General features: G+C 47.8%; 1 protein-coding gene across 3 annotated transcripts; it reads right to left on the bottom strand.

The window, feature by feature from the left end:
• Window positions 1-208: 208 nt before the first annotated feature.
• Window positions 209-26,006, bottom strand: EBAG9 (estrogen receptor binding site associated antigen 9). 3 transcript variants are annotated; one of them, XM_040432813.1, is made up of 8 exons: window positions 25,820-26,006; window positions 24,380-24,434; window positions 18,724-18,822; window positions 9,545-9,623; window positions 6,764-6,895; window positions 5,503-5,607; window positions 4,866-4,951; window positions 209-648 (listed from the first exon to the last, which is right to left on the bottom strand). In XM_040432813.1, the coding sequence occupies exons 3-8, from the start codon at window positions 18,804-18,806 to the stop codon at window positions 528-530; spliced, it is 606 nt and encodes a 201-aa protein (XP_040288747.1). In that variant the 5' UTR covers window positions 18,807-18,822; window positions 24,380-24,434; window positions 25,820-26,006; the 3' UTR covers window positions 209-527. The 3 variants fall into 3 exon arrangements, with proteins under 3 accessions (XP_040288747.1, XP_040288748.1, XP_040288749.1); XM_040432814.1 differs by having other exon boundaries at window positions 25,831-26,006; XM_040432815.1 differs by lacking the exon at window positions 24,380-24,434.

The following is a 26,006-nucleotide window of genomic DNA, read 5'->3' as shown; positions in this document are numbered from 1 at the left end:
ACGCCGCCCTGGGCACTTGCGAGCCCTCATTTGCATATCTTATAAAGATCGTTTTTGAGGGTTCTATAAGTCCAGGATTGATGCCAGAGGTAACGTTTTTATTAACTGTAAGCATGCTAGGGAGCTGTGGGAAGGGTTAAAAAAGTGAAATGCTGGTGACAGACTCCCTTTAAACACAAAACAACCATACCAATCACATTATAGGAAGTTCTTTAAAATTCTTTAATAATTACATTTGTCACACAGCATAATTGAGCAGTCGATTTCCACCAATAATTATTTACACCTTTTTTTTTTTCTGTAATCTTTAAATTGTACGAGTTCCATGCGCTAGTCTGAGGAGGCAAAGAAATCATCTGGTTCTGTAATCCAAAGTCTTAAAAAGTTAATAAAGGGGCTGTGAGTTCCCGTAAATCCCAGTGACCGTGTGCGGCGAGTGTTTCCATCCACCGATAAGGAAATATTGTAAGACAGAGAGAAGTGTTTGTCCGATGAGCGGCGTCCACTGCATCGGGATTCGTGGCCCGTTAGGATAATTTCACTCCCATTTTGTTCTGTTCCTTCTTCATCTGCCGCTGCACATCTTTCTCCATCTTCTTTCTTTGCTGCTCTGCCGTTCGCTTCTCCCGTTCGGCCATTTTCTGTTGCCTGTTTAATGAGTTCAAGAATGAGTGCAACGTGAAGGGACATGGAATCTAAAGTGAGAAACAAAGCAATATCCCCCCCCCCCCCCCCCCCCCCAGGGCTCTGCTATAGTAGACAAACTGTTAAAGGGGTTGTCCAGGATCCTGATAGACCGAGGATAGGCCATTGGTCTGGGTCCGACTCCCGATCAGCTGCTTGAGGAGGCCAGTGAGGTCACATTCATCACTCATATGCCCTAGTGAATGGGCATGAGTTTCCATACTAAGCACAGCCGCTATACAATAAATGGCGATAATTCGGTAAGCTGCGAGGAGGAGGAGGCGGCGGCGATCCAGTCTTCTTCAAGCAGCTGATCATCGGACAGCAGTCTGACACCCACCAATCAGATACCGATGATCTATCCAGGGGATGGGACACCAATATCAAAATCTTGGACAACTCCTTTAAGCCACGCCCCTTGGCACCCGCCTACTAAGGCTTTATCAGTAGATAAGGAAGAGCTCTGAAGGAAAATAACCAGGGCACGATTTCTACAAGTAAATCCTGCCGACCAACAAACTATAAGGGCGTGATGATCTCCGGCTTACTTGTACATTTAATTTCTAAGTTTAGTGTTCCTTTAATAACCAAAGAATAAACCACATTTTAGTTTTGATGTATTATAGCCAAGTATTTATTGGTAACTGGTTAAAACAGGAAAAATTATGTGCATCACTTTCGTGACTTTTAGACCCCAGACTGGACTGATGTAGTCGAGGATTAGTATCGACCCGCTACATGTAACACAGTCTGGACTAGACCCTAATCCTGCCAGCACGCAGATACTAATAACCCGCAGGAAAAGCAATAAGGACACTGACCACGTGTTAGGGGTAGGCACAGGTGCGCTTAATTGCAGTCCTACCCATCTCTGTGTAGCCGAGCAGGTGTAATGTATTAGAGGTGGATGGCCTGTATCTATATCTATATGTGGTGTAGTTCACACACCGCATCAGGACATCCATACAGCCTGCAGCCCCTCAACCGCTACACGTACGAGTGCACGCGGCGCTATGACACGCTTGTCATAGCGCCGGAGCCTTAATACGCAATAGTGTGGGGCACTTTTCCCTTTACAGGTTACCTAATAAAGAGACCTTTGCTCCTGATGACACGGGGCATAACATGTCACGTAGAAATGCGTTGAGCCGGTGATCTCTGTTTAGGACACGGTTCTATAGGCAGGGTGCATGTATGTTGAAGGCAGCTCAACACCTGGTCTGAATACAAGTGTGAATGCGGTCCGAAACCTAGTCCCAGTGCGGTTACGCATGAGTGGGGGTGCAGATTGAGGCAGCTTAGCGTGCACTCGTACGTGTAGCGGTTATTGAGGGGCTGCAGGCTGTATGGATGTCCTGATGCGGTGTGTGAACTACACCACATATAGATATAGATACAGGCCATCCACCTCTAATACATTACACCTGCTCGGCTGCACAGAGATGGGTAGGACTGCAATTAAGCGCACCTGTGCCTACCCCTAACACATGGACAGTGTCCTTATTGCTTTTCCTGCGGGTTATTAGTATCTGCGTGCTGGCAGGATTAGGGTCTAGTCCAGACTGTTTTACATGTAGCGGGTCGATACTAATCCTCGACTACATCAGTCCAGTCTGGTGTCTGAAAGTCACGAAAGTGAGACACAGAATTTTTCCTGTTTTAACCAGTTACTAATAAATACTTTATTATTTTCTTTTAAAGAAGCTTCCCCAAGTGATAACCCCTTCTCGGAAGCCTGCCGCCCTGGTGATGCTCTTCCTGAGACCATGAGGTTTGTTGAGTAAATTTAAGTTTAATTATATTGAGTAAACCTGCAAGTGTTTCCCTTCCTGCCCTGATCCCAAGTTATATCATGTGTCCTGCTCCAGGGCTTATCCAGAGCGGCACTGGGAATTCTGCTGGAATATGTCAGCACCAGGACGGACAGTTTAGCTGCGATCCTATGTTGTGCGGTACACAGTAGGAGACACTCCATCTCCCGAAATGCACTGCAGCAGATCATGGTCTGGACGGATGCTACAGGGGCAACCTGAGAGCTTACTGGAAACCATACTGAAGGCAGGTCTGGATGTGACTGCAGAACAATATACATGGTAAGTATTACCAAGCTGAAACTAAACTTCTCCCTGCTGCACGTGGACGGCAGTGAGCTCCTGGAAAATAGCCGTTTACCCAAAACAGATGGCAGCTGTCCAAAAAGTCACCACCTTTATTTACATCAGGAAACGCCCAATGACCCAGACACACAAAATTACATCTGTAAAACAGGCCAACCATCATTTACATATTAAATTAGATTCTGATATTAGCAACATGACTTAGAGCGGTGTCTGTGCTGCTGGATAGGTTATAACTAGTGTTGATGGAGCACCAAAGTGCTCGTGTGCTCTGGCCGAACACATTGGTATGCTCTACCGAGCACAATGGAAGTCAATGGGAGAACCCAAACTATTAGTCTTGTCATAAGACTATGAAACCAATAGATGGCACTGTTCATGAGTAGTGTAGATTGCACATTTTCCATGCAAATGATTTTTCATCTGAAAAACAAGGCAGATTCTGCTCATTTGCATGTCTTTCCCATATGCCCATGTTTATGCAAATGGTGCCTGGTTTGATGCTCGGGTCTCCCATTGACTTTCATTGTATTAAATTGTACTCGAGCACCCGCAGTATTTGGCCGAGCATGCTCGCTCAACACTAGTTATAACACAAGGGAGTTAAAGGGAACCTGTAACCAGTTTTATGCTGCTCTACCAAGGATCACTTTCTTGAACAAACCCAAGTCATTTTGCTAAAATCTGGCCTGAACAGCTCCAGCGTAAGACCACCAATGAAGACCACTCAGTACAGTATGAGCTTGGAGGAGTTCTTATACCTTATAAGTTCCTGACTCTCCCGGGGCCCCTGCTGCGGTGAACAGGGCTGGGGCTTACTTTTAAAGTGTCTGTCCAGATTTCAAAATGAATTCTTATTTAATAGAGCATGACTGTTGCCTGTACAGGATCCTCTAGAGCAGTGATGGCTATCCTCTGGCACTCCAGCTGTGGTGAAACGACTCCCAGCATGCTCCATTCATTTCTGTGGAGTTCTGTGATCAGCCAAGCAAGTGTTTATCTTTCGAGTCGTTGTTTTACCACAGCTGGGATGCCAGAGGTTAGCCATCCCAGCTCTAGAGCAAAGAGCTCGTTTTGGAGGACCTGTCCTCAAGCAACTCATTGAGTTAAATGGACAATGTGTAATGCTTCATTCCCCCTGTGGTGGCGCTGCAGAGAAACTGAACCTTTTCCCACAGATTGCAGATGATCGCTGGAGGACACTGATCTGATTTATGGAGGAGGAATAGTTCTAACAAGTGTAGGCCATCTTCACATCTCCGTTTAGGAGATCCAACAGGCTGGTCAAGCACAGAGCAGCCTGCCGATTCCTCTACTTTACCGTCGGATCCCCAATGCAATGAGGTCCAGTGGTGATGCGGCCAATTTCCGACACAAATGCCAGGTTTCGGCCAGACAAAAACCGTTGCAAGCAAGTTTTTTTTTTACGGCCAACTGCCGGCATTTGCATCAGCTCTCCGAAACGGAGATGTGAACGCACCATAGACCAAAGCAAAGAAGCCCTTTCAAGAAGACCTTTCATGGGTCCAGACATTATCAAATAAGTAGGGGGTTGTGTAGGGATGTAAGGTCACTTACTAGTTTTTCTGTGCGGCGCTCCGTTCCCCCGCTATGCCCCCCCTTTTACTTTTCCCGCCTGGTATGTAAATGTAATATCATTGGTACAGGGAGGAGGAGACTGCTCTGATTCTCAATGGGCGTCTCCTTCTCCCTGGCTGTAGCGCGGTCCAATCACAGCGGAGAGCGTCACAGCCAGGGAGAAGGAGACGCCTATTGAGAAACAGAGCAGTCTCCTCCTCCCTGTACTGATGATATTCATTACCATACCAGGCAGGAAAAGTAAAAGGGGGGCATAGCGGGGAAAACGGAGCGCCGCACAGATAAACTAGTAAGTGACCTTACACATCCCTGCACTATGCCCTACACAACCCCCTACTTATTTGATATTGTCTGGACCCATGAGAGGTCCTCGTTAAGTATCCACAATTATTCTAGGATGAGGGTATTATACAGATGTGCCCGTCACACACACAATTTTATTGCCATTAATAAGGGGGATATTACCTTAGAACCTCCTCGGCCTGCCAAGCAGCGTCTTCCTCCCAAGCGTTTGAGTTTTCTTGCCATGTTTCCAAGTCGCCCAATTCTGCCTAGAAACATAAAAGGTTAACCTTTAGTGGGAGTTAAAAATGGCGCCTGCGCAGGAGCTGAGCTCGCACCCCAGCAGATCACGGACACTCCACTCCTCAGATGCCATTGTCAACGCTTCCTCTGCCCTTTAATTTTTATTAAGTAGTAAAACATAAAAGCTATTTACGTTAGGTGTGACTGATCGGACCAACAGAATAAAGGCAGCACGTCATTAACGCAGCGACTGCGGGGAAAACCAAACTCAAAAAGCAGAATGGCAGGGGCCCTCCGCAAAGACTATTTTCTTCATTACTTTAGTAGACAGAAAGGTGCCATGAAAAAACAAAACCCCACAAAAATAAAAACACAATCCCTCATACAGCTATGTGAATTGAAAAGGTAAAAAACTTGAAAGGACTTCTGCTCTAGAGAGAGGTGCAGGTCCATGAGTCTATAATGAATTTACTGTATACCCTGTGGATATCCCATACATGTCGGAGAGGAGAACAGCTCTTTAATTTACACATTAACAAGGTTTGTGACATCAGGCATCTCATCATCAATCACTTACCGATTGAACAAAAGAAATATCCTGCGTCGCCGCCAGTCTGCTTGAATATCCTAGGCTTCCATCTGGGATACTATAATTGATTGGCTCTCTTTTCTTAACAATGATCTGCAGAGAGAAGATCAAAAACTGCAGCCGGCGGAAGGCAACGGAGGACAGAACGGGGCAAACATGTTCATTATCTGTGCCCACACTGTTAGGCAGACATTTCTAATGATCCGCAAAACTGAATAGCTTTGAAGACATCGCCATCTGCTGGTCGGATAAAGACACTGCTCAATAAACAACCCACCCCATTCAATTACCACCGAAGTATCTGAGCAGAACCGATCTGCACATAGAGTGATCCGAGTTTGGCTGGGTTCAGTGCCACGTAACCCTACATTTCAGAGCACAATGACAGTGGACAGAAGCTACACGACCCCCTGTGTGAACACGGCTCTAAGATAACGCAGTAGGCTTACCTGCAGTAATGTGTGAGGCCATACAGGTCTATTTGCAGCAATTTACTATGCAATACAAGAGGTTTTCAAAACCCCAACCTCACATGCCGTGGATTTTTAAGGCTTCGTTCACATATCTGTTATGGGATCCAAATCCTCTACTTCACTGCCGGATCGCCAATGACCGCAATGAGGTGCGGCGGTGATCCAGCCGAGGAATGCAGAGTTTCGGTCAGACAAGAACTGTTGCATGCCGACAGGCGCCACATCAGGCAACTGGATCTCTGAAATGGAGATGTGAACCCCGCGCATTATGCTGCGGCCAAACCACAGATTTCACGTATGTGGTGAAATTCGTTGCAATTAAACAGCCATTTCTGTGCCAAACTCTACATGTTACCCAAGGATTTTGCCTCAACTTTCCCATAGGGTTAATTCCCACAACCGCAAGTGTTTTGCAGTCCGCAAATTGCGGATCCGTAAAACACGGACACCGGCCATGTATGTTCTGCATTTTGCGGACCGCACATTAATAGAAATTTTACGGAACGGAAGTGCGGATGTGGCCAGCACACTGTGTGCTGTCCGCATTTTTTGCGGCCCCATTGAAAATGAATGGGTCCGGATCCGTTCCGCAACATTGTGTAACGGATCCGGACCCATTTTGCGGACGTGTAAATGGACCCTTACTGTGGTAAAACAAAAACAAAAACGGGCAAAGCTATGGGAGACGCCGGTGAAGCCGAGCAGACGTTGGTATAGCAGCAGGTCAGATCGCTCCACACATACTATCCAGGTCACATTCTCCTGTATGAACTGACCTTCTGCGTTTTCCTGATGGTCGGCGCCATGTCCTTGAAGTAATCAGGTTCTTCTTCCTCAGAAGTCTCATTTCCACCTTCGATCTTCACACTTGTGGGGACCTCATCATCCCAAGAACTCCACTCCTCCACCTACATGCGATTTACAGGAGAAAGTGAGCGCTAAGCAGCGAGAACCTGTACATAGCACCAACGTATTCCACCGCGGCTTAGGCTCTGATTACAAACAATTAACATTTGTCATACAGTTGGGGGGGGGACCTGCTGGACCCATCACAGTTTTTGGGGGAGGAATCTCAAATACAGTGCCCGTAGAGCTCCCCAAAGCCTGAAAATCTGCGATGGACAGACAGGTGCCCGACTCAGTACAGTGATCAGAGCCGATTCTTGTAAGGAGCCGCTCACGTCTGTGTCACATGAAAAAAAAAAATAAATAAATAAAAGTATAAAACAGTTAGCGTTGTAGGCAGGCAGTTCTGTTGCTGTAACTGCCTGTTGGATCCGGAAATCCGTATGCAAACGGTTATCTTTTTTTTCCGGATCCGTTAGAATTATTAATTGAAATACCAGATCCATCTTTCTGGTATCATCCAGAATAACAGATCCGGTAATGGGGTCAGTCAGGCCCCTTTCACACAAGCGAGTATTCTGCGCGGGTGCATTGTGTGATGTGAACGCATTGCGTCCGCATGTAATCCGGACCCAATTATTTCAATGGGGCTGTGTACATGTGCGTTGGTTTTCACGCATCACTTGTGCGTTGCGTGAAAATCGCAGCATGTTCTATATTCTGCGATTTTCACACAATGCTGGCCCCATAGAAGTGAATGGAGCTGCGTGAAAATCGCATCTGCAAGCAAGTGCGGATGCGATGCGTTTTTAACTAAGAGATGTTGTTTGTAAACATTCCGTTTTTTTTAATCATGCGTGTGCAAAACGCATTAAATCGCGATAAAAACTGAACGTGATTGCAAACTAAACTGAGTGGAGTTGCTGGCGAAATCGCGTAGTTTTCACTGAACGCATTCCAGACACGCTCATCTGCAAGGGGCCTTAGGTTTCTGCACACAGGACTTTTGTCTCCGCTTCAAAAATCTTCCTTTGAGCGGAGACCTAACGGACCCCATTATAGTCTATGGGGTTGATGGGCTCCGTGCGGGTCAGTTATGTACCAAAACCGTCCTTTCGGCTTTTCTCTTCCCGTAACGGAGCAGAAGAACGGAAAGGCTGAACTCTGATGTGAAGTTGGAATCTAGAGGGACCAAGACTGTTCTTTGTGGGATATCTTTACATGCATGTTTTAATCTGTTGATATATTAAGCCTTACAGTAACTCCAGTCACTGGATGTCATTAGCTGGAGGGTAGGAGGTGACTTGGCTGGTGACTCACAGCGCTGCGACCATCTCTTTCTAATATATTTACAATAAAGAAGTGACATTTTCAGGAGGGTTTTTAAGATTTTAATGTTACTGTTAGGCTACATGCACACAAACGTTGTTTGTTTCAGTGTCCGTTCCGTTTTTGTTTTTTTTGCAGATAGGATGTGGACCCGATCATTTCAACGGGTTCGCAAAACATGCGGACAGCACACCATCTGCTGTCCGCATCAGTATGTCCGTTCGGTAGCCCCGCAAAAAAAAAAATAGAACATGTCCTATTCTTGTCCGTTTTAGGCATTGTTACAAGGGATCGCAAAAAAAAACAAAAACGGATGTCATACGGCTGTCATCCGTTTTTTTTTTTGCGGATCCGCAATTTGCGGACTGCAAAACACATACATTTAGCAGGACACGCGCTGACGTCAAAGGTCCTTTTGCAGGTCCTGAAAGAAGAAAGAAGACGATGCTGGCTGCGCGATCAAGTGGATGAGGTGGGTTATGTTTATATTATTTTTTAACCCTCAATTGACATTATACTTAGCATTCTGAATTAAAGAATGCATTTATTTTCAATTCTAACCATGTTACAATGGATAATAAAATCTACAGATCAAACCCGAACTTCAGTGAAGTCCGGGTACCACATTCAGTTTATTCTCACTCATTGCACTCGCGCGGAAAAAAAACCTGACCATTGGAACGCAAATCGCAGACAAAACTGACTGCAATTGCGTGCCTACTCGCGTGGGTTTCCCGCAATGCACCCTGAACGCATCCGGCCCTCGCCCACGACGCCCGTGTGAAGGGGGCCTAGGTGTATTACAGACTGTAAAACACAGGGGGCTGGATCTCACAGGCGGTCACAGAAGGCAGCCACGATGCCTAGAGAAGGCATCGGGCTGCTTTCCCTGCCATCGGGTCCCCGTCACAGCAGCATGGGGACCAGATGGCTGCTCTCTCCCTCCCTGCACACATCGAATGTGCCGCAGTCAGCGCTGACCGCGTCACATCAAGGGTTAATGCGCCGGCATCTGTCATTTCACCAAAAACTGTAAAGGAAAACTGGCTTAGTTGCCCATAGCAACCAGTTACACCTTTCATTTTCCAAAGGAGCTCTGAAAAGTGAAAGGTGGAATCTGATTGGTTGATATGGGCAAGTAAGCCAGTTTTCCTTTACACCGGTTTTGATAAATCTCCCTCACATTGTGTAAATCGAATGGTAAAAATCCCCCCCAAAAACAAACATTTTAATCCCAGATTGTAATTCAACAAAACCGGAAAAGCACGAGCAACAGAAAAGAGCAGTCGGTGCTGTCTCGCTCCAGCAGAACGGTGTCCATCAATCATGAAGAAGACTTAGGTAAAAGACAAAAGTAAGACTACATGGGAATGGTCACTGACCTGCTTAGGAACGGAGGAGAAGTCTACAGTGGTTGGTAACGTTATCTGGTCACCACTTAACTTTCTGCCACGTCCAGACCTTCAGAAAAAGGGGAGACAAAGTGGTCACATGGACAGCTAACAAGAGGCGCATCAAATTACCACATACTTTACAAAGGATATAATAGGAGGGAGGGTAGTCCAGGATCCTCATCGTTTGGCCAGAGCGGAGAGCGGTTACAGAAAGGTATCTCTTGCTGTGGAGGTGACAATGACAAGTGGCGGCTGGAAGGACCTGTATACACGCAGGCGTCCTCAGCGCTCAGTACAACACTCAAGACAGACTCTCCTGAGGAACACTCACGGCTTCTCTAAGGCCTCTTTCACACTTGCGTTGTCCGGATCCGTCGTGCACTCCATTTGCCGGAAGTGCCCGCCGGATCCGTAACAACGCAAGTGAACTGAAAGCATTTGAAGACGGATCCGTCTTCAAAATGCGTTCAGTGTTACTATGGCACCCAGGACGCTATTAAAGTCCTGGTTGCCATAGTAGTAGTGGGGAGCGGGGGAGCAGTATACTTACCGTCCGTGCGGCTCCCGGGGCGCTCCAGAATGACGTCAGGGTGCCCCATGCGCATGGGTGACGTGATCCATGCGACACGTCACCCATGCACGTGGGGCGCCCTGACGTCACTCTGAAGCGCCCCGGGAGCCGCACGGACGGTAAGTACACTGCTCCCCCGCTCCCCACTACACTTTACCATGGCAACATTGGACTTTAGCGTCCTGGCAGCCATGGTAACCATTCAGAAAAAGCTAAACGTCGGATCCGGTAATGCACCGAAACGACGTTTAGCTTAAGGCCGGATCCGGATTAATGCCTTTCAATGGGCATTAATTCCGGATACGGCCTTGCGGCAAGTGTTCAGGATTTTTGGCCGGAGCAAAAAGCGCAGCATGCTGCGGTATTTTCTCCAGCCAAAAAACTTTCCATTCCGGAACTGAAGGCATCCTGATGCATCCTGAACGGATTTCTCTCCATTCAGAATGCATGGGGATAATTCTGATGAGGATTCTTCCGGCATAGAGCCCCGACGGCGGAACTCTATGCCGGAAGAAAAGAACACAAGTGTGAAAGAGCCCTAAGAAAACTCTTTCCACCGTTTTCTAGAACAAATAAACATCTTTCCCTAATAAAAGTATATTACAAAAATTTTCAACATCCCTGTCCCTACCCTATATTAAAAATAAACCCAAAAAACCTAACACTTTTCTCAGAAAATACCTTTAACTTTCTAATGCCAGTCTTAGGCTACATGCAAACGGCCATTTTTCAATCCTTTGTGCATCCATTTCCTGTCCGTTTTCCATGGCCGTTAAAAATGGATGAATTTCAGTGGCTTTTTTTTTTATAAAACCCCAACCTCTGCAGGGCACATAATATCCCCCCACAGTGGACAGGTTGGTTTTCAGCAGGGGGGGGGGACGGACGGACACAATCACTCGCCTCATCCACTTGCAGTCTCCTCTCTTGATTGTGAAAGAACTGAGCTCAAGTGTGAGGACGTCACCGCACTTTCCCAGCATGATTGCTTGGTGACGTCATCACGCTTGAGCGCAGGTCCTTCAAAATAAAGAGACGAGTGAATGAGGCGAGTGATATTTTTTTTAACCCCTAAAAGGCCATATTGCACTAGTGTACCTGTTTTTAACAGCCGCTAGTTACAATTTGTTAGAGTACAAGGCACAAGACTGTATTTTGTATCCGTTTCCAATTCGCAGTTTTTGCACACTGCACGTGGACCCATTCAATTCTTTAGGTACACAGCGTTCTATTTTTGTCTGTATTGTGTACAAAAAAAGTCATTTTTAGTGATGGGGTGAGAAAAATACAGATTGGACACAGAAGGTGTCCATATTTTGCAGATCTGTGGTCAGTGGGCCACATTATGGCCACGGTTTTGTGCATTAGGACTTGTATAGAGATGCTGCAATAGATTTGGGTCTCTCTGGATGGCCTTGTTGCAGGAAGCGATGTCTACGCCTCCTATAAATTTGTGCTGTCATTTGTTCCCCTCTGCTGTTCTGCTGGTCCGCAGGAAGCCCCCACCCCTCCCGCTAAGCTATATATATGTTCCGCGATCACTCAAAAACGCATAGATTTCAACGCAACTTGGTATACACATCCCTTGCTACCTGGAAAGAAATCTTGTGGGGGTCTCTGCTCTCTAGGACATACCGTTCCTGAGATATTCCCCAAAAATGACCTGCATTAGCCAATACAAGCCTGCAAGTCTTTCTCTTCATATCCCAACTGCCATACACACGGTCACATGTCCCTTATCAGCCAATAGAAGCTCGCAGGCCCTTAGTCTCCACATACACACAGTGCTCCAGACTAAATAAATAAATACCTAGTAGCCATTGGCTCCTGAACTGAAAAATGTAGGAGCCAAATAAAATTTTTAGTCGCCAAATTCGTCACCATAAAAAAGTATTGCGATACTCAATACCGTGCAAAAAAAAAAAGCCGCGTGCATTTTGCATTTTAGAAAACGTTCGGCCCATAACAGAACAGTCCTATCCTATTTTGTGGGGTGACAAGGTGACCAAAAAATGGCGATTCGCATGGTTTTTATTTATTTATTTCTGTTACGGCGCTCAACGCATAGGAGATATTTTTTAATCATTTAATAGTTTGGACTTTTCGGATGCAGCGCCATGTAATATGTTTATTTATTTATTGTTTATATATTTTATATGTAAAATTGGGAAAGGGGGGATTTAAACTTAATATTTTAGGATACTTTCACACTAGCGTTATTCTTTTCCGGCATAGAGTTCCGTCCTAGGGGCTCTATACCAGAAAAGAACTGATCAGTTTTACCCCCATGCATTCTGAATGGAGAAGCATGAGGATGTCTTCAGTTCAGTCATTTTGACTGATCAGGCAAAAGATAAAACCGTAGCATGCTATGGTTTTATCTCCGGCGAAAAAAACTGAAGACTTGCCTGAATTCCCCATAGGAATGTATTAGTGCCAGATCCGGCATTCAAAATACCGGAATGCCGGATCCGTCCTTCCGGTCTGCGCATGCGCAGAACGGTAAAAATGTGTAAAAGGATAAAAGACGGATCCGTCCATCCGCATGACAAGCGGAAAGATGGATTCGTTCTTGCAATGCATTTGTGAGATGGATCCGCATCCAGATGAGTCTCACAAATGCTTTTAGTCACATCCAGATCGGCGGATCCGGCAGGCAGTTCCGACGACGGAACTGCTTGCCGGATCATACTGCCGCAAGTGTGAAAGTAGCCTTAGTGTTTGTGTTTTATTTTTATTTTTTTACTATTAGCCCCCTTAGGTGCTGGAACCCTTGTCCTATTCACCCTTAGGCCCCTTTCACACGGGCGAGATTTCTGCGTGGGTGCAATGCGTGAGTTGAACGCATTGCACCCGCACTGAATCCGGACCCATTCATTTCTATGGGGCTGTGCACATGAGCGGTGATTTTCACGCATCACTTGTGCGTTGCAGCGTTGAAAATCGCAGCATGTTCTATGTTGTGCGTTTTCCACGCAACGCAGGCCCCATAGACGTTAATGGGGCTGCGTGAAAATCGCAAGCAACCGCAAGCAAGTGCGGATACGGTGCGATTTTCACGCATGGTTGCTAGGATGAAAGTCTATTCACTGTATTATTTTCCCTTATAGCATGGTTATAAGGGAAAATAATAGCATTCTTTAATACAGAATGCTTAGTAGAAGGTCAATTGAGGGTTAAAAATAAAATAAAATGAACTCCCCTTCTCCAATTGATAGAGTAGCTGCCGGTCTCCAGTTCTTTCTTCAGGACCTGTCGTGACATCACTGTGCTCATCACATGGTACATCACATGATCCATCACCATGGTAATGGACCATGTGATGAGCGCAGTGACATCACCACAGGTCCTATGAAGATAACTGACCTGTTAATTCAAATACAGGAGGCGGGTGCCGGAATCAAATAGCCGGCACCCGACCTCTATGACACGGAGCTGCGATCAGCGGCAGTTAACCGCACCTGAAGGGTTAACTGCCGCTGATCGCAGCTCCCCGTCATAGAGGTTGGGTGCCGGCTATTTGATTCCAGCACCCGCCTCCTGTATTTGTATTAACAGGTCAGTTATCTTCATTGGTGGCGCAGTGGCCACAGCCCCTCCCCTCCTCCTCCCATCTCTCTTCTTATGGGCGGCGGTGGCAGCACAGGGGGGGAGGGAGAGACTCCTCCACTGCGCTGCTGAGAAGAACATCGGCGGCGGATCAGAGAACTATCAGCTCCTGTGCCCCGCCGCTGTATTCAACTGCAGAGCTGCCGCGGCGGGTCTAGTCGCAAATGGCGACAAAACTAAAAAGTCTTGTCGCCATTTGTAAATTCTAAGTCGCATTGGCGACCATTTTGGTCGCCATCTGGAGCCCTGACATACACACAGTTTTACTCCAGGTTTCCATAACAACCCAGCCATTTTTCTTCACTGCTGTAGGTCAGCTTTAGGCTAGGGCTACAGGATGACAATAAGTTGCACGACACATAGGGCACAACTACACTGCGACATTGATGTCACACAACGATTTTTATAATCATAGTCTATGGTGTCACACTGCGACTGCGACAACTGCGACAGTCGCAGAAAAATCCATCATTATAAAAATTGTTGACAAAATGTCGCGCGACACAGGTCGTCATGTAGCCATAGCATTAAAGGGGCGGACACTGTGGAGGTCACTGTTAAGGGGACAGGCTGCTGTGGAGGTCACTGTTAATGCAACAGGGTACTGTGAGGTCACTGTTAAGAGGAAGCTGTCATCAACGTTATGTTGCCCATACTAACGGCAGGATAAAGTAGAGACAGGTGAGATGATTTCCGCGGTCTGTCATTTATAAGTTAAAAGTAAGTGGTTGCCGAGAACCATCATTGCAGACCGGGCCTGGAGAAGAGTCACGGCCACCAGAGAAGAGTCCTGGTTATTCATGAATTCCTGCTCTCCCGCCCACCTGCTGATGACTGACCGTCTTCTACCGTTTTCTCCCTTTCTCTCTAGGTGAGAACTTCCAATCATCAGCAGATGGTGAGAGCAGGAGATGAGGAATAACCAGGACTCTTCTCAGGTAGATTGGACTCTTTTGAAGGTCTGGGCTGCAATCATTATGGTGGTTCTCAGCAACCACTTACTTTTAGCTCATGAGTGACACACCGCTGACATCAGCATTTCTGTCACTATTTTATGCTGCCCTCAGTGAGGTCAGTGTAAAGTTGATGACAGGTTCCCTTTAAGGCAGCGGGGTACTGTGGAGGTCACTTAAGGCAGCGGGGTACTTTGGAGGTCACTGTCAAGGGAGTGGGGTGCTGTGAAACTCACAGTTAAAGGGGCAGACTGCTGTGAAGGTCAAAGTTAAGGGGATGGGCTGCTGTGGAGATCCCATTTTCAAGGGGCGGGGCACTGTAGAGGTCACTGTTATGGGGGATACGATCGATATATTTTAACGAAACACACAAACATTAAATTAAATAGATTAAATATACCCGGGTCCTCCCCCCCACTTATGCTGCTCTTCACATTTGTCAGTAAATGGTATCTAGTTCGGCCCCAGATTTATCACGGGGCTCAGACTAGGGTAGAGCGATATACCGGTATCACGATATACCGCGGTATTAAAAAAACGGCGATATGGCGATATCGCCGTTTCGTAAATACCGCGGTATTTCGTGACGTCATAGAAGCGGTCATGTATGCTGACCGCTTCTAAATCTGCGGCCGCCCGCCCCAGCATGAACCGATACGGGACATTTGCAGAGTACTTCTACTCGTGCAAATGCCCCCGATACCTGCTGGCCGCTTGCGGTGGCTCTCTCAGCAGTTCGGCCGGCGTGGGGGAGGGAAGGAATTCTGTGACTCGCATTTCCTGCACCCGACCTCTGATAGGACGCTGTGATCCGCGCAATTAACCCCTCAGGTGATCACAGCGTCCTCTCAGAGGTCGGGTGCCGGGAATGTGGGCAGTGCCCCCCTCCTCCCTCCCTCCCCAGTATTAATCATTGGAGGCCACAGGGTCGTCCCCCCATCATTGGTGGCAGTGCCCCCCTCCTCTCTCCCTCCCCAGTATTAATCATTGGAGGCCACAGGGTCGTCGTCCTCCTCCCCTTCATTGGTGGCAGTTTGCAGTTCCGATCGGAGTCCCAGCAGTGTAATGCTGGGGCTCCGATCGGTTACCATGGTAGCCAGGACGCTACTGGAGCCCTGGCTGCCATGGTATGTTAGTGAGCAGCATTATACTCACGTGCGTCGTGGCTGCCGGGCGCTCCTTCTTCTGTCTGTGCGGCGCATTGCTAATGCTATAAGCCTGCCAGCAATGATTAATACTGGGGGGAAGGGCACTGACACCAATGATGGGGAGGGGGACCCTGTGGCCACTGCCACCAATGATTAATACTAGGGGGGGGGGGGTGTTACCAGAGGGGGCTGATAAGAGGGAGAGGCTGGGGGGGCTGATCAGAGGCTGGGGAACTGCCCGTCTGCCCCCATACAGTGTAACGTCTCCTTGTGCGCCCCCCCCCCCCCCCCCATACAGTGTAACGTCTTCTTGTTGCCCCCCATACAGTGTAACGTCTCCTTGTGGCTGCCCCCATACAGAGTAACGTCTCCTTGTTGCTGCCCCCATACAGTGTAACGTCTCCTTGTTGCTGCCCCCATACAGTGTAACGTCTCCTTGTTGCTGCCCCCATACAGTGTAACGTCTCCTTGTGGCTGCCCCCATACAGTGTAACGTCTCCTTGTGGCTGCCCCCATACAGTGTAACGTCTCCTTGTGGCTGCCCCCATACAGTGTAACGTCTCCTTGTGGCTGCCCCCATACAGTGTAACGTCTCCTTGTGGCTGCCCCCATACAGTGTAACGTCTCCTTGTGGCTGCCCCCATACAGTGTAACGTCTCCTTGTGGCTGCCCCCATACAGTGTAACGTCTCCTTGTGGCTGCCCCCATACAGTGTAACGTCTCCTTGTGGCTGCCCCCATACAGTGTAACGTCTCCTTGTGGCTGCCCCCATACAGTGTAACGTCTCCTTGTGGCTGCCCCCATACAGTGTAACGTCTCCTTGTGGCTGCCCCCATACAGTGTAACGTCTCCTTGTGGCTGCCCCCATACAGTGTAACGTCTCCTTGTGGCTGCCCCCATACAGTGTAACGTCTCCTTGTGGCTGCCCCCATACAGTGTAACGTCTCCTTGTGGCTGCCCCCATACAGTGTAACGTCTCCTTGTGGCTGCCCCCATACAGTGTAACGTCTCCTTGTGGCTGCCCCCATACAGTGTAACGTCTCCTTGTGGCTGCCCCCATACAGTGTAACGTCTCCTTGTGGCTGCCCCCATACAGTGTAACGTCTCCTTGTGGCTGCCCCCATACAGTGTAACGTCTCCTTGTGGCTGCCCCCATACAGTGTAACGTCTCCTTGTGGCTGCCCCCATACAGTGTAACGTCTCCTTGTGGCTGCCCCCATACAGTGTAACGTCTCCTTGTGGCTGCCCCCATACAGTGTAACGTCTCCTTGTGGCTGCCCCCATACAGTGTAACGTCTCCTTGTGGCTGCCCCCATACAGTGTAACGTCTCCTTGTGGCTGCCCCCATACAGTGTAACGTCTCCTTGTGGCTGCCCCCATACAGTGTAACGTCTCCTTGTGGCTGCCCCCATACAGTGTAACGTCTCCTTGTGGCTGCCCCCATACAGTGTAACGTCTCCTTGTGGCTGCCCCCATACAGTGTAACGTCTCCTTGTGGCTGCCCCCATACAGTGTAACGTCTCCTTGTGGCTGCCCCCATACAGTGTAACGTCTCCTTGTGGCTGCCCCCATACAGTGTAACGTCTCCTTGTGGCTGCCCCCATACAGTGTAACGTCTCCTTGTGGCTGCCCCCATACAGTGTAACGTCTCGTTGTTGCCCCCCATACAGTGTAACGTCTTCTTGTTGCCCCCCATACAGTGTAACGTCTTCTTGTTGCCCCCCATACAGTGTAACGTCTTCTTGTTGCCCCCCATACAGTGTAACGTCTTCTTGTTGCCCCCCATACAGTGTAACGTCTTCTTGTTGCCCCCCATACAGTGTAACGTCTTCTTGTTGCCCCCCATACAGTGTAACGTCTTCTTGTTGCCCCCCATACAGTGTAACGTCTCCTTGTGGCCCCAAGTGTTTTTTTCTTCTAAATGGGCATTTATCGCGATATATATCGTTATCGTGGGAATATTTTTGATATCGTCCAACCCTAGCTCAGACTGATAAAGGTTTATTTACAGATGCCTATACAGGCGTTGAACCTATCTTGTCCCAGGTGAAAATTAATACTTCACTTTTATTATTACTTGAATTAAAAACTAAGTGTGAAAGTGATGCCTTTATTTTTGCTTAACGAACCAAAAAAAGGGAAGGAGTTAAAAATACAGTCACCACTCCACTGTGATGTCAAAAGTGGGTCAGTGAATCAGGGGGGAGAACAAGTGCACTCTCTCTCACCCTTGTCACTTTACAGGCAATATGCTGCCATCATACCGCTTGCAGTGTTACTGCCAAATAGACTGGGTTGTCAATCCAACCATGTGGATTGTGGGAGCGAGGATACGTCAGCCCACTGTGAAAATAAGCACATTAAAGTATCCCATGTGCAATCAAATTGGCCTCTATCCTAATGATAGTAAACACTGCGATCGGAACGGTCACGGTTTTGATGCCGTGTCTAACTGCTTAGGTAAACCTAGCATTGATAAGTAGGCCAGCCGGACTACTACTCACTAAATATGCAGTGGAGTGAATCACTGAGTTAAAAACTAAGACTGCCCCCCGACATGTTTCACCAGACTTCTGGCTTCTTCAGGGGAAATGGGCAGCAATGGTATGTCCCAACTATGAATATGAAACTGACTCCGACTCTACATAAACTATTGGTTGGCTTACTCTGCACGAGAATCGTTTGGCGCTAATCTAGGCACGCGAGGCCACGCTCCCCCGATAAGCCACGCCACCTCCAAGCAAGAGAAACCCTAAATGCACCAAATCGTGCCACCTCTTGGACAGAATCTAGGCACAGACACATTAGTCAATCTGGACGAAAAGTATAATAGAAAGTAACAGAAATCCCCTAAAATAAACGTTCAGAAGAGTTTATCGGCCGTACCTGCATATTAACCTCTTGAAGAAGGCGAGGATGGAAGCCAGGCAAGTGCAGATCTTAAAGAGGCGGAACTGTGTGACCGCCATCCTGACAGCTCTTTACCTACAAGGCAAATACACAAAGTGTTAAATCAAATGTTAAACCTCAGGGCTGTATACAAAGGCCATCATCTTATCCGTAGATCAGGCTCTGGGGCCAAGAGACCAGAAGATGTCTAGATGATGGGCCAGGTTTATTTTCTAGCAGAAATACAAAAAGGATGGGACCAATTGCTTCATCAGGACCACCGGCAAACCTGCTGCAGCCCCAGAGACGCACGTGGACTCATTCCATGGTGTAGGACGTAGAGTTGTCACAAAAGCAGAATTTTGATATTCAATACCATGCAAAAAAAACAACAACACACACACACACACACAAAAGATACCCCTACATTAACCCCGTGTTATGAGGGCACTGAGTATTTTGTGTGTTCTGTTTTCTTTTTTTGCAAAGTATTAATTGCCCATTATGTGAGGAGGTACTTGTTGGGGTCACTTACTAATAATTATATGAGGCACATGGAAGTCTAAATTAATAAAAATCATATGCCTCATAATAGTAACCCCATGAGATACCTCCTCACATAATGGACAACATGGGGTTTACTGTATGAGGAACACGATGTAGTTACTTACTATTAATGAGGCACAAGGTTTGGACCTCCATGTACCTCAGATTAATAATAAATAACCCAAATATGTACATCTCATGAACCCTATGTTGCCCATGAGGAACATGGGGTTATAATGTTGAACCTCGTAGAGTCCCGGCGTACAAAATGTGGCTTTTGCCTAAGCTTTACAATCCTCCGAGTCTTTTTTTGGAAAGGCTAAAAAAACGGATGGACTTCATATGGGAATCTAAACATCCCAGGGTGGCCCAATTGACTCACAATGCATAAGACCAGAGGAGGACTAGCTGTACCAAACCCTAAATATTACTATACTGCCTGTCTACTAGATCAACTAGTTCACTGGTGGCAAGACTCTGAAGAAAAACATTGGGCCCTTATAGAGAAAACCTCACTTAAGCTCGCCACTCTCCATTCCCCGCTGATAGGGATGGCATGGGGAATGTGCCCGTCTGCATCCCCTCTCTCTGCGGTTCAGATGTCTATAAATGCATGAAGATACTACTCAGCCACCTCTTCTGACAGGACGCCCCTTCCTGTCACCACTATTTCCACGATACCTTCATGAGGGTTTTCCCAGAAGGGGGGGGGGGGGGGGGTCATATCTCTTTTCTATGATCTCCTCATCCAGGGAAAGGGATGGGATAAACCGTCTCCCCTAGTGAAATGGGAAACTAATTTTCAAAGTCCTTCTCATCTGACCAATCGCACACCGCCTTCCGCCAGGTTGCCACAGCTTTTCGCTGCAGGAAGCGATATTCAAAACTAGTCTGAGATGGTACTACACACACACACCAGACTCCATATGAGGTTTCCTACCTCACCCCCTGACTGCTGGAGGGGATGTGGATTCTCTCACTGTGGAACTCCGCTACAGACCTAATAGCGGAGCTTGCCAACCACAGATTAGAGGCAACACCAGAAATGGCCCTTTTCTTCATTGGTATTGACGGTATAGCTCGCACGGCCAGAACAAGAACATACTTATGGCGACCAAATTGGTCATCACCCGACACTGGAAATCCTCCCAAACTCCCACCCTAACCGAAGTGATAGATCTGGTAAACTCTACCTGTATGTATGAAAAGGTGATTGCTACACAACAGGTCTCCATGTCAAAATTCCACTTAACATGGGAAATTTGGATGTCAAGCCGGCGGTATGAGGCCTAGATAAACCCCTAGTGCCACCTGCTAGGTTGGGAACGCTTAGACACTTCACAACTGGGAAACATTGCTAAACATTTGGACTCTTTGTTCTTTGATCCTGTTTATGTTCTTATTTCGTTATTGTCTATGTTTTGATCTTGTACTCTACTGTCAGTTTTGGGAATGGAGATAAAACTGTACCTCAACTACTTTCACACTAGCGTTTTTTTGCGGATCCGTCATGGATCTGCAAAAACGCTTCAGTTACAATAATACAACCGCATGCATCCGTCATGAACGGATCCGGTTGTATTATGTCTTCTATAGCCATGACGCATCCGTCCTGAACACCATTGAAAGTCAATAGGGGACGGATCCATTTTCTATTGTGCCAGAGAAAACAGATCCGTCCCCATTGACTTACAGTGTGTGCCAGGACGGATCCATAGTCAAGACATAAAGCAGGGTCTCAATAAAGCCCATGTCACCTGCTCCGTGTAAAAACAGCAGAAAAACTTCTCCTGCAGCAAGATCCTTCTTGATGTTGTAGAATAAAGGCCCTGTGATGATATCATCACCATGTGACTACTAACAAGTGGATGTTACTGGTCACATGGCGATGACATCATCACAGGTCCTTTACCCTTATCCAGCACCGCGAGTGTGGACCATGGCGAGTTTCTCTCTCCTATTCTCCCTGACACTCCTCCATCGGGACGCTCTCCCGCCTTGTCCACTGTGCGGTCCTGGCGTGTGTTGTCCTCTGATAGGAACCGATACTAAGCTGCGCAATGGTGTAGCTTAGTACTGAAAATATGGCAATCCCAGTATCGAACCGAACAGGGTATCAAAGTATCTAAAAAGCATTAAGACCGATACACGGTGTAACCCTAGTATGAAGTCACTAATACTGCATGGTAATTTATCAATTTTTGACACAAAACTTGTGCAGAAAATTCTTGCAATTCTGCCACATGTGAACGTGGCCTAAGGGTTGGGCACCATAAAGATCGTATCATCCATGAATTCCAGTAAAATTGGGAGTTAAATGCTTCTTGGGGGGTGGTAATGGAGACACCGATATCATCCATACTCCGCAGCGGAGGCTGTGCTTCTGTAGTGTCACGTTACACACACAGGGGCATATTGGGGTCACTGAAGTCCATGAAGGGTTAAAGTGGAGGTCGGTATTCATCGACCTGGTCCAGTAGGTGGTAATGCAGAAGAACCCCTGACCATCGCCAGGCTTGTGGGTGGCATCACTGCAGTGACTTCCGCTGATTAGCTAACAGCTTAGCGTGAATCCTAAGGGTATTGCCACCTGTCGCCGATTATGTGCGGTTTTTCAGCGTGGCTTTAGATGCGGAAAATCCACAGCGCAATACAGTACCAGCAAAGTGTATGAGATCTGACGAAAATCCACATCAAACAAAACAAACTAACAAAAAAAAAGTGTGGTTTTTCTGTACGTTAACCCGCACCCGTGTGCAGGAACCCTAAGGGTGCTAACGCATAGCGTAGCGTTAGTAGCTGCGGGTGACACACTGGAGCAATGGCAGGTCCAGGTGCGGTCCAGTAACTAGAGGTAGAGCACAAGTCTCAGCCTACTTTCCGGTTGGTTTCCCGTATTGAGATCCGGCAGAGGATCCAAAAAATCATTTCTATTTGGTCCTCACATTCTGAATGGAAAGAGATCCGCTCAGGATGCATCAGGATGTCTTCTGTTCCAGCAGCATTTCGTTTGGTGACCGGAAGACAAAACCGCTGCAAGCTACGGTTTTGTGTCCGTTCATAAAAAAAATTTATAAACGGATCCAGCAATGTAAGGGTCTATTCACACGTCCCCAATTTTGCCGAACAGGTGCGGACCCATTCATTTTCAAAGGGGCTGGAATGTGATGTCCGCATCCGTGTATCTGCAAAAACATAGAACATATCCTATTCTTGTCTGCTATTGCGGACAAGAAAAGGCATTTTCTATGAGAGTGGCGGCGATGTGCGGTCCGCAAAATGCCTCAGTGTTTTGTGGATCTGAAAAACACATACGGACGCGTGAATGGACCCTTAGTCAATAGCGCTATTTTTCACGGTTTTTGGAGTAGGCTTCAAATATAAGCCCTACTCCAAAAATAAGCCCTAGATACAGCCGAATTTTATTTTATATAAAGGAAAGGTGGGTGGAATGTGCGTGCTGCAGCAGCTCAGGAGCGCTCACTAATGGCTCCTGAGCTGCCATGAAACTGCGGGCGGCTTCACTAAATGCTAAATTATGCCGGCTGCCCGCACTTCCGTTCACCTTCACATGGGCGGTCTGGCGGCTTCTCTGTATGCCCTGTACTGCAGACAGCCCGCACGTTCTTACTTACATGAAGGAGGAGCTCCCTACATCTCTCCCGTGCCGTATCTCCCTGGTACCGTAGATTGCTGCCTAGGGTAAGGACAGCTCAGGGGCAATATACGGTACCAGAATAAAAAAATGTGTGGCAAATATGACTATAACCCCCTCATCCATAGGAATGCACCCATGTACTGCAGTATATGGGTGCATTCCTATGGATGAGAGGAGTTATAGTCATATTTAATATAAACACTGTCCAGGGACTGTTCTGTAATTGGCAGGTGTCTATATAAAATATGTTCATGGAGCCAAAATAAGCCCTAACCCTTTTTTCGGAGAAAAATAAATAAAATAAAAAAGAGCTTGTCTTATTTTCGGAGAAACATGGTAACACCAGTGTGAACGTAGCCTTACGCTCATGGAATAGCACCCTAGAGGTGAAACCAAATGATGCCGCCCACCTGCCACAGGGACACCACGGCAGACTGAGCACTGAACCCTAAACTTAGCTTCAGACTGACTGACCCATGCGGCAGAACACACAGTTAGGGTAGCTGCACACCATGCAGATTATGTACGGAGAACCCACCGCCTAACACAGTACCAGCAAAGGGAACAAACCTCCTGTACACTGCATATCTCTGACATGTGTGCCACCCGCCAGCAATGCCACATCTTAGATACAGCGGTTTTCACCACAAACTTCAACAGGGTTATTAAAGCGAAAATCCGCAACAAAAAACGCACATGAAACCACAATAAATAGTGCGGATTTATGTGTCGTTTTTTCTGCAGGTCTGACGAGGATTTTCTGAACCGTGTGCAGGAAGCCTCCCCCCCCCCCCTTTCCGTTCCGTATTCATTTCAATGGGTCAAAAAAAACGGAATGTACTCCATATGCATTCCGTTTCCGTTCAAAGATAGAACATGTCCTATTATTGTCCGCATAACGGACAATAATAGGACTGTCTATTAGGGGCCAAAAAACGGAATGGCTTTTCCGCAAAAAACGGAATGCATACGGATATGATCCATATTTTTTGCATACCGCAAAACACTGAAAAAGCCATACGGTCGTATGCAATAGGCCTTCGATCTCCAAGCAAAGAGCATAGCTCTCGAATCAGACATTCACACAGAGGAAACTTTACATCTCCAATAGGGCTCATGCACACAACCGTATATTTTATGCTGCCCGCAGAAAACGGACCAGACATGGAAAGAAAATACGTTCGTGTGCGTGAGCCCTTAGAAAACTATAAAGTACAAGGAACAAAAGTGAACGCAGTTTCCCGGACACCGGATCTCACTGCTTGAGATGACATTATATATCTGCGCATCAAAGGGTCAATACACAGCATTGTCCATGTCCTGGGGCCCTCAGGCTGACATCACACGTAGAGCCCGGAGACTAAACAATACACGTCCTGTTCCCTTGTCCTACGGTCGAGGCGCGTTCTTTCAACCGTGCCCGTTGGTCATGTGACCGGTGACACCCACCTCTGAGCGGCGGCTCCTCGAAGCTTCATTCACAGGCACCGCAGCTCTGCAGTCACTGGGGGCAGAAGAAAACCAATCGTTTAGATACGACAGTAAGGTGCGAAATACAGGCGGATTTCAGCGCAGACCGCGTTTCCGAACCTGGGTGAAAACTCTGTTGTGTGGACAAACCCTAGGACGTCCTCACTCCATTTACTGGCACAGCCGTGGGAGAGTAACAGAGGCCTCCAAAACTACAACTCCCAGCATGCCCTGAGAGCTGCAGGCTGTCCAGGCACGATGGAACTTGTAGTTGCGCATTCCTGGGACATGACATACATTTATTTCGGATCGGTGGGAGCCCGAGGGCGGAAATAGCAGACAAGGAGCAGCTCAGCGACACTAAATCCGGAGGAAAGCATCCGCATTCAGGATACTGGAGAGCGGTGACCTAGGAGAAGGCGATCCAGCGACCTGCAACCTCCCACTATCCTATACTAATATTAGTGCCAATTCCAGCCAGAGTCACCCCAATACAGACAACCCGTTTAAATCACTATAGGAACGCATGGAAGACACACCAGAGGGAAATATGCAAAGAGAAAAAAAAAGTTTAGAGCAAGAATACCCCAAAAAATTAAAACACCACCATTCGGGGGGGGGGGGGGGGAGAAGAGTTCCACTGATCTCCAAAAAACATAGAACATCCCTTTAAATAAATTTAAAAAAAGGGCCAGGGTCATGTCAGGCCACCGTGGGACTACAAATCCCAGCAAACAAAAATGGTGAACAGTGCAGAACGTGAGCATCACCAGTGACTGATACATAAGGTATCCATGTAGCAGTATTACAGCTGCCACCCAGCTTTCCCACAGCCCAGCTCTGCTACAATGTCACCCAGCTTTCCCACAGCCCAGCTCTGCTACAATGTCACCCAGCTTTCCCACAGCCCTGCCCCAATGTCACCCAGCTTTCCCACAGCCCTGCCCTGCTACAATGTCACCCAGCTTTCCCACAGCCCTGCCCCAATGTCACCCAGCTTTCCCACAGCCCTGCCCCAATGTCACCCAGCTTTCCCACAGCCCTGCTCTGCTAAAATGTCACCCAGCTTTCCCACAGCCCTGCCCCAATGTCACCCAGCTTTCCCACAGCCCTGCTCTGCTAAAATGTCACCCAGCTTTCCCACAGCCCTGCCCCAATGTCACCCAGCTTTCCCACAGCCCAACTCTGCTACAATGTCACCCAGCTTTCCCACAGCCCTGCCCTGCTACAATGTCACCCAGCTTTCCCACAGCCCTGCCCTGCTACAATGTCACCCAGCTTTCCCACAGCCCTGCTCTGCTACAATGTCACCCAGCTTTCCCAGGAGCTTATGTATGAAGGGGGGGGGGGGGGGGGGGGGGGGACTGGCACATGACTTGCCCCCTGCACCCATCTGCCAGCTCAGCACTCTCTCCTTACCCACAATGCACCTGCATGGGACGGACTGCAGGTCAGCGTGCGCCCGGCTCCGGGTGTGCAGCGCCCATCAGGCGGCAGCATGCGAGGCAAGGTCCGGGCACACACAAGGAGGAAATAACAGCACTTCTCTTCCTCCACTTTGCCCAGCGGCTGTCCACAGGAGGACGACGACGCAACACACGTTCTA

The sequence above is a fragment of the Bufo bufo genome, chromosome 5 (assembly GCF_905171765.1).
Source record: "Bufo bufo chromosome 5, aBufBuf1.1, whole genome shotgun sequence".
Classification (NCBI taxonomy): Eukaryota; Metazoa; Chordata; class Amphibia; order Anura; family Bufonidae; genus Bufo; species Bufo bufo.
This window is presented reverse-complemented; position numbering and strand designations above follow the sequence as displayed.

Coding starts and splice junctions, on each gene's coding strand:
- EBAG9 (XM_040432813.1), bottom strand. CDS start 18,806: ATGGCGGTCACACAGTTCCGCCTCTTTAAGATCTGCACTTGCCTGGCT. Junction 6,896..9,544: donor TCTCCTCCGTTCCTAAGCAG/GTCAGTGACCAT, acceptor AATCGCATGTAG/GTGGAGGAGTGGAGTTCTTG. Junction 4,952..5,502: donor ATATTTCTTTTGTTCAATCG/GTAAGTGATTGA, acceptor TTATGTTTCTAG/GCAGAATTGGGCGACTTGGA.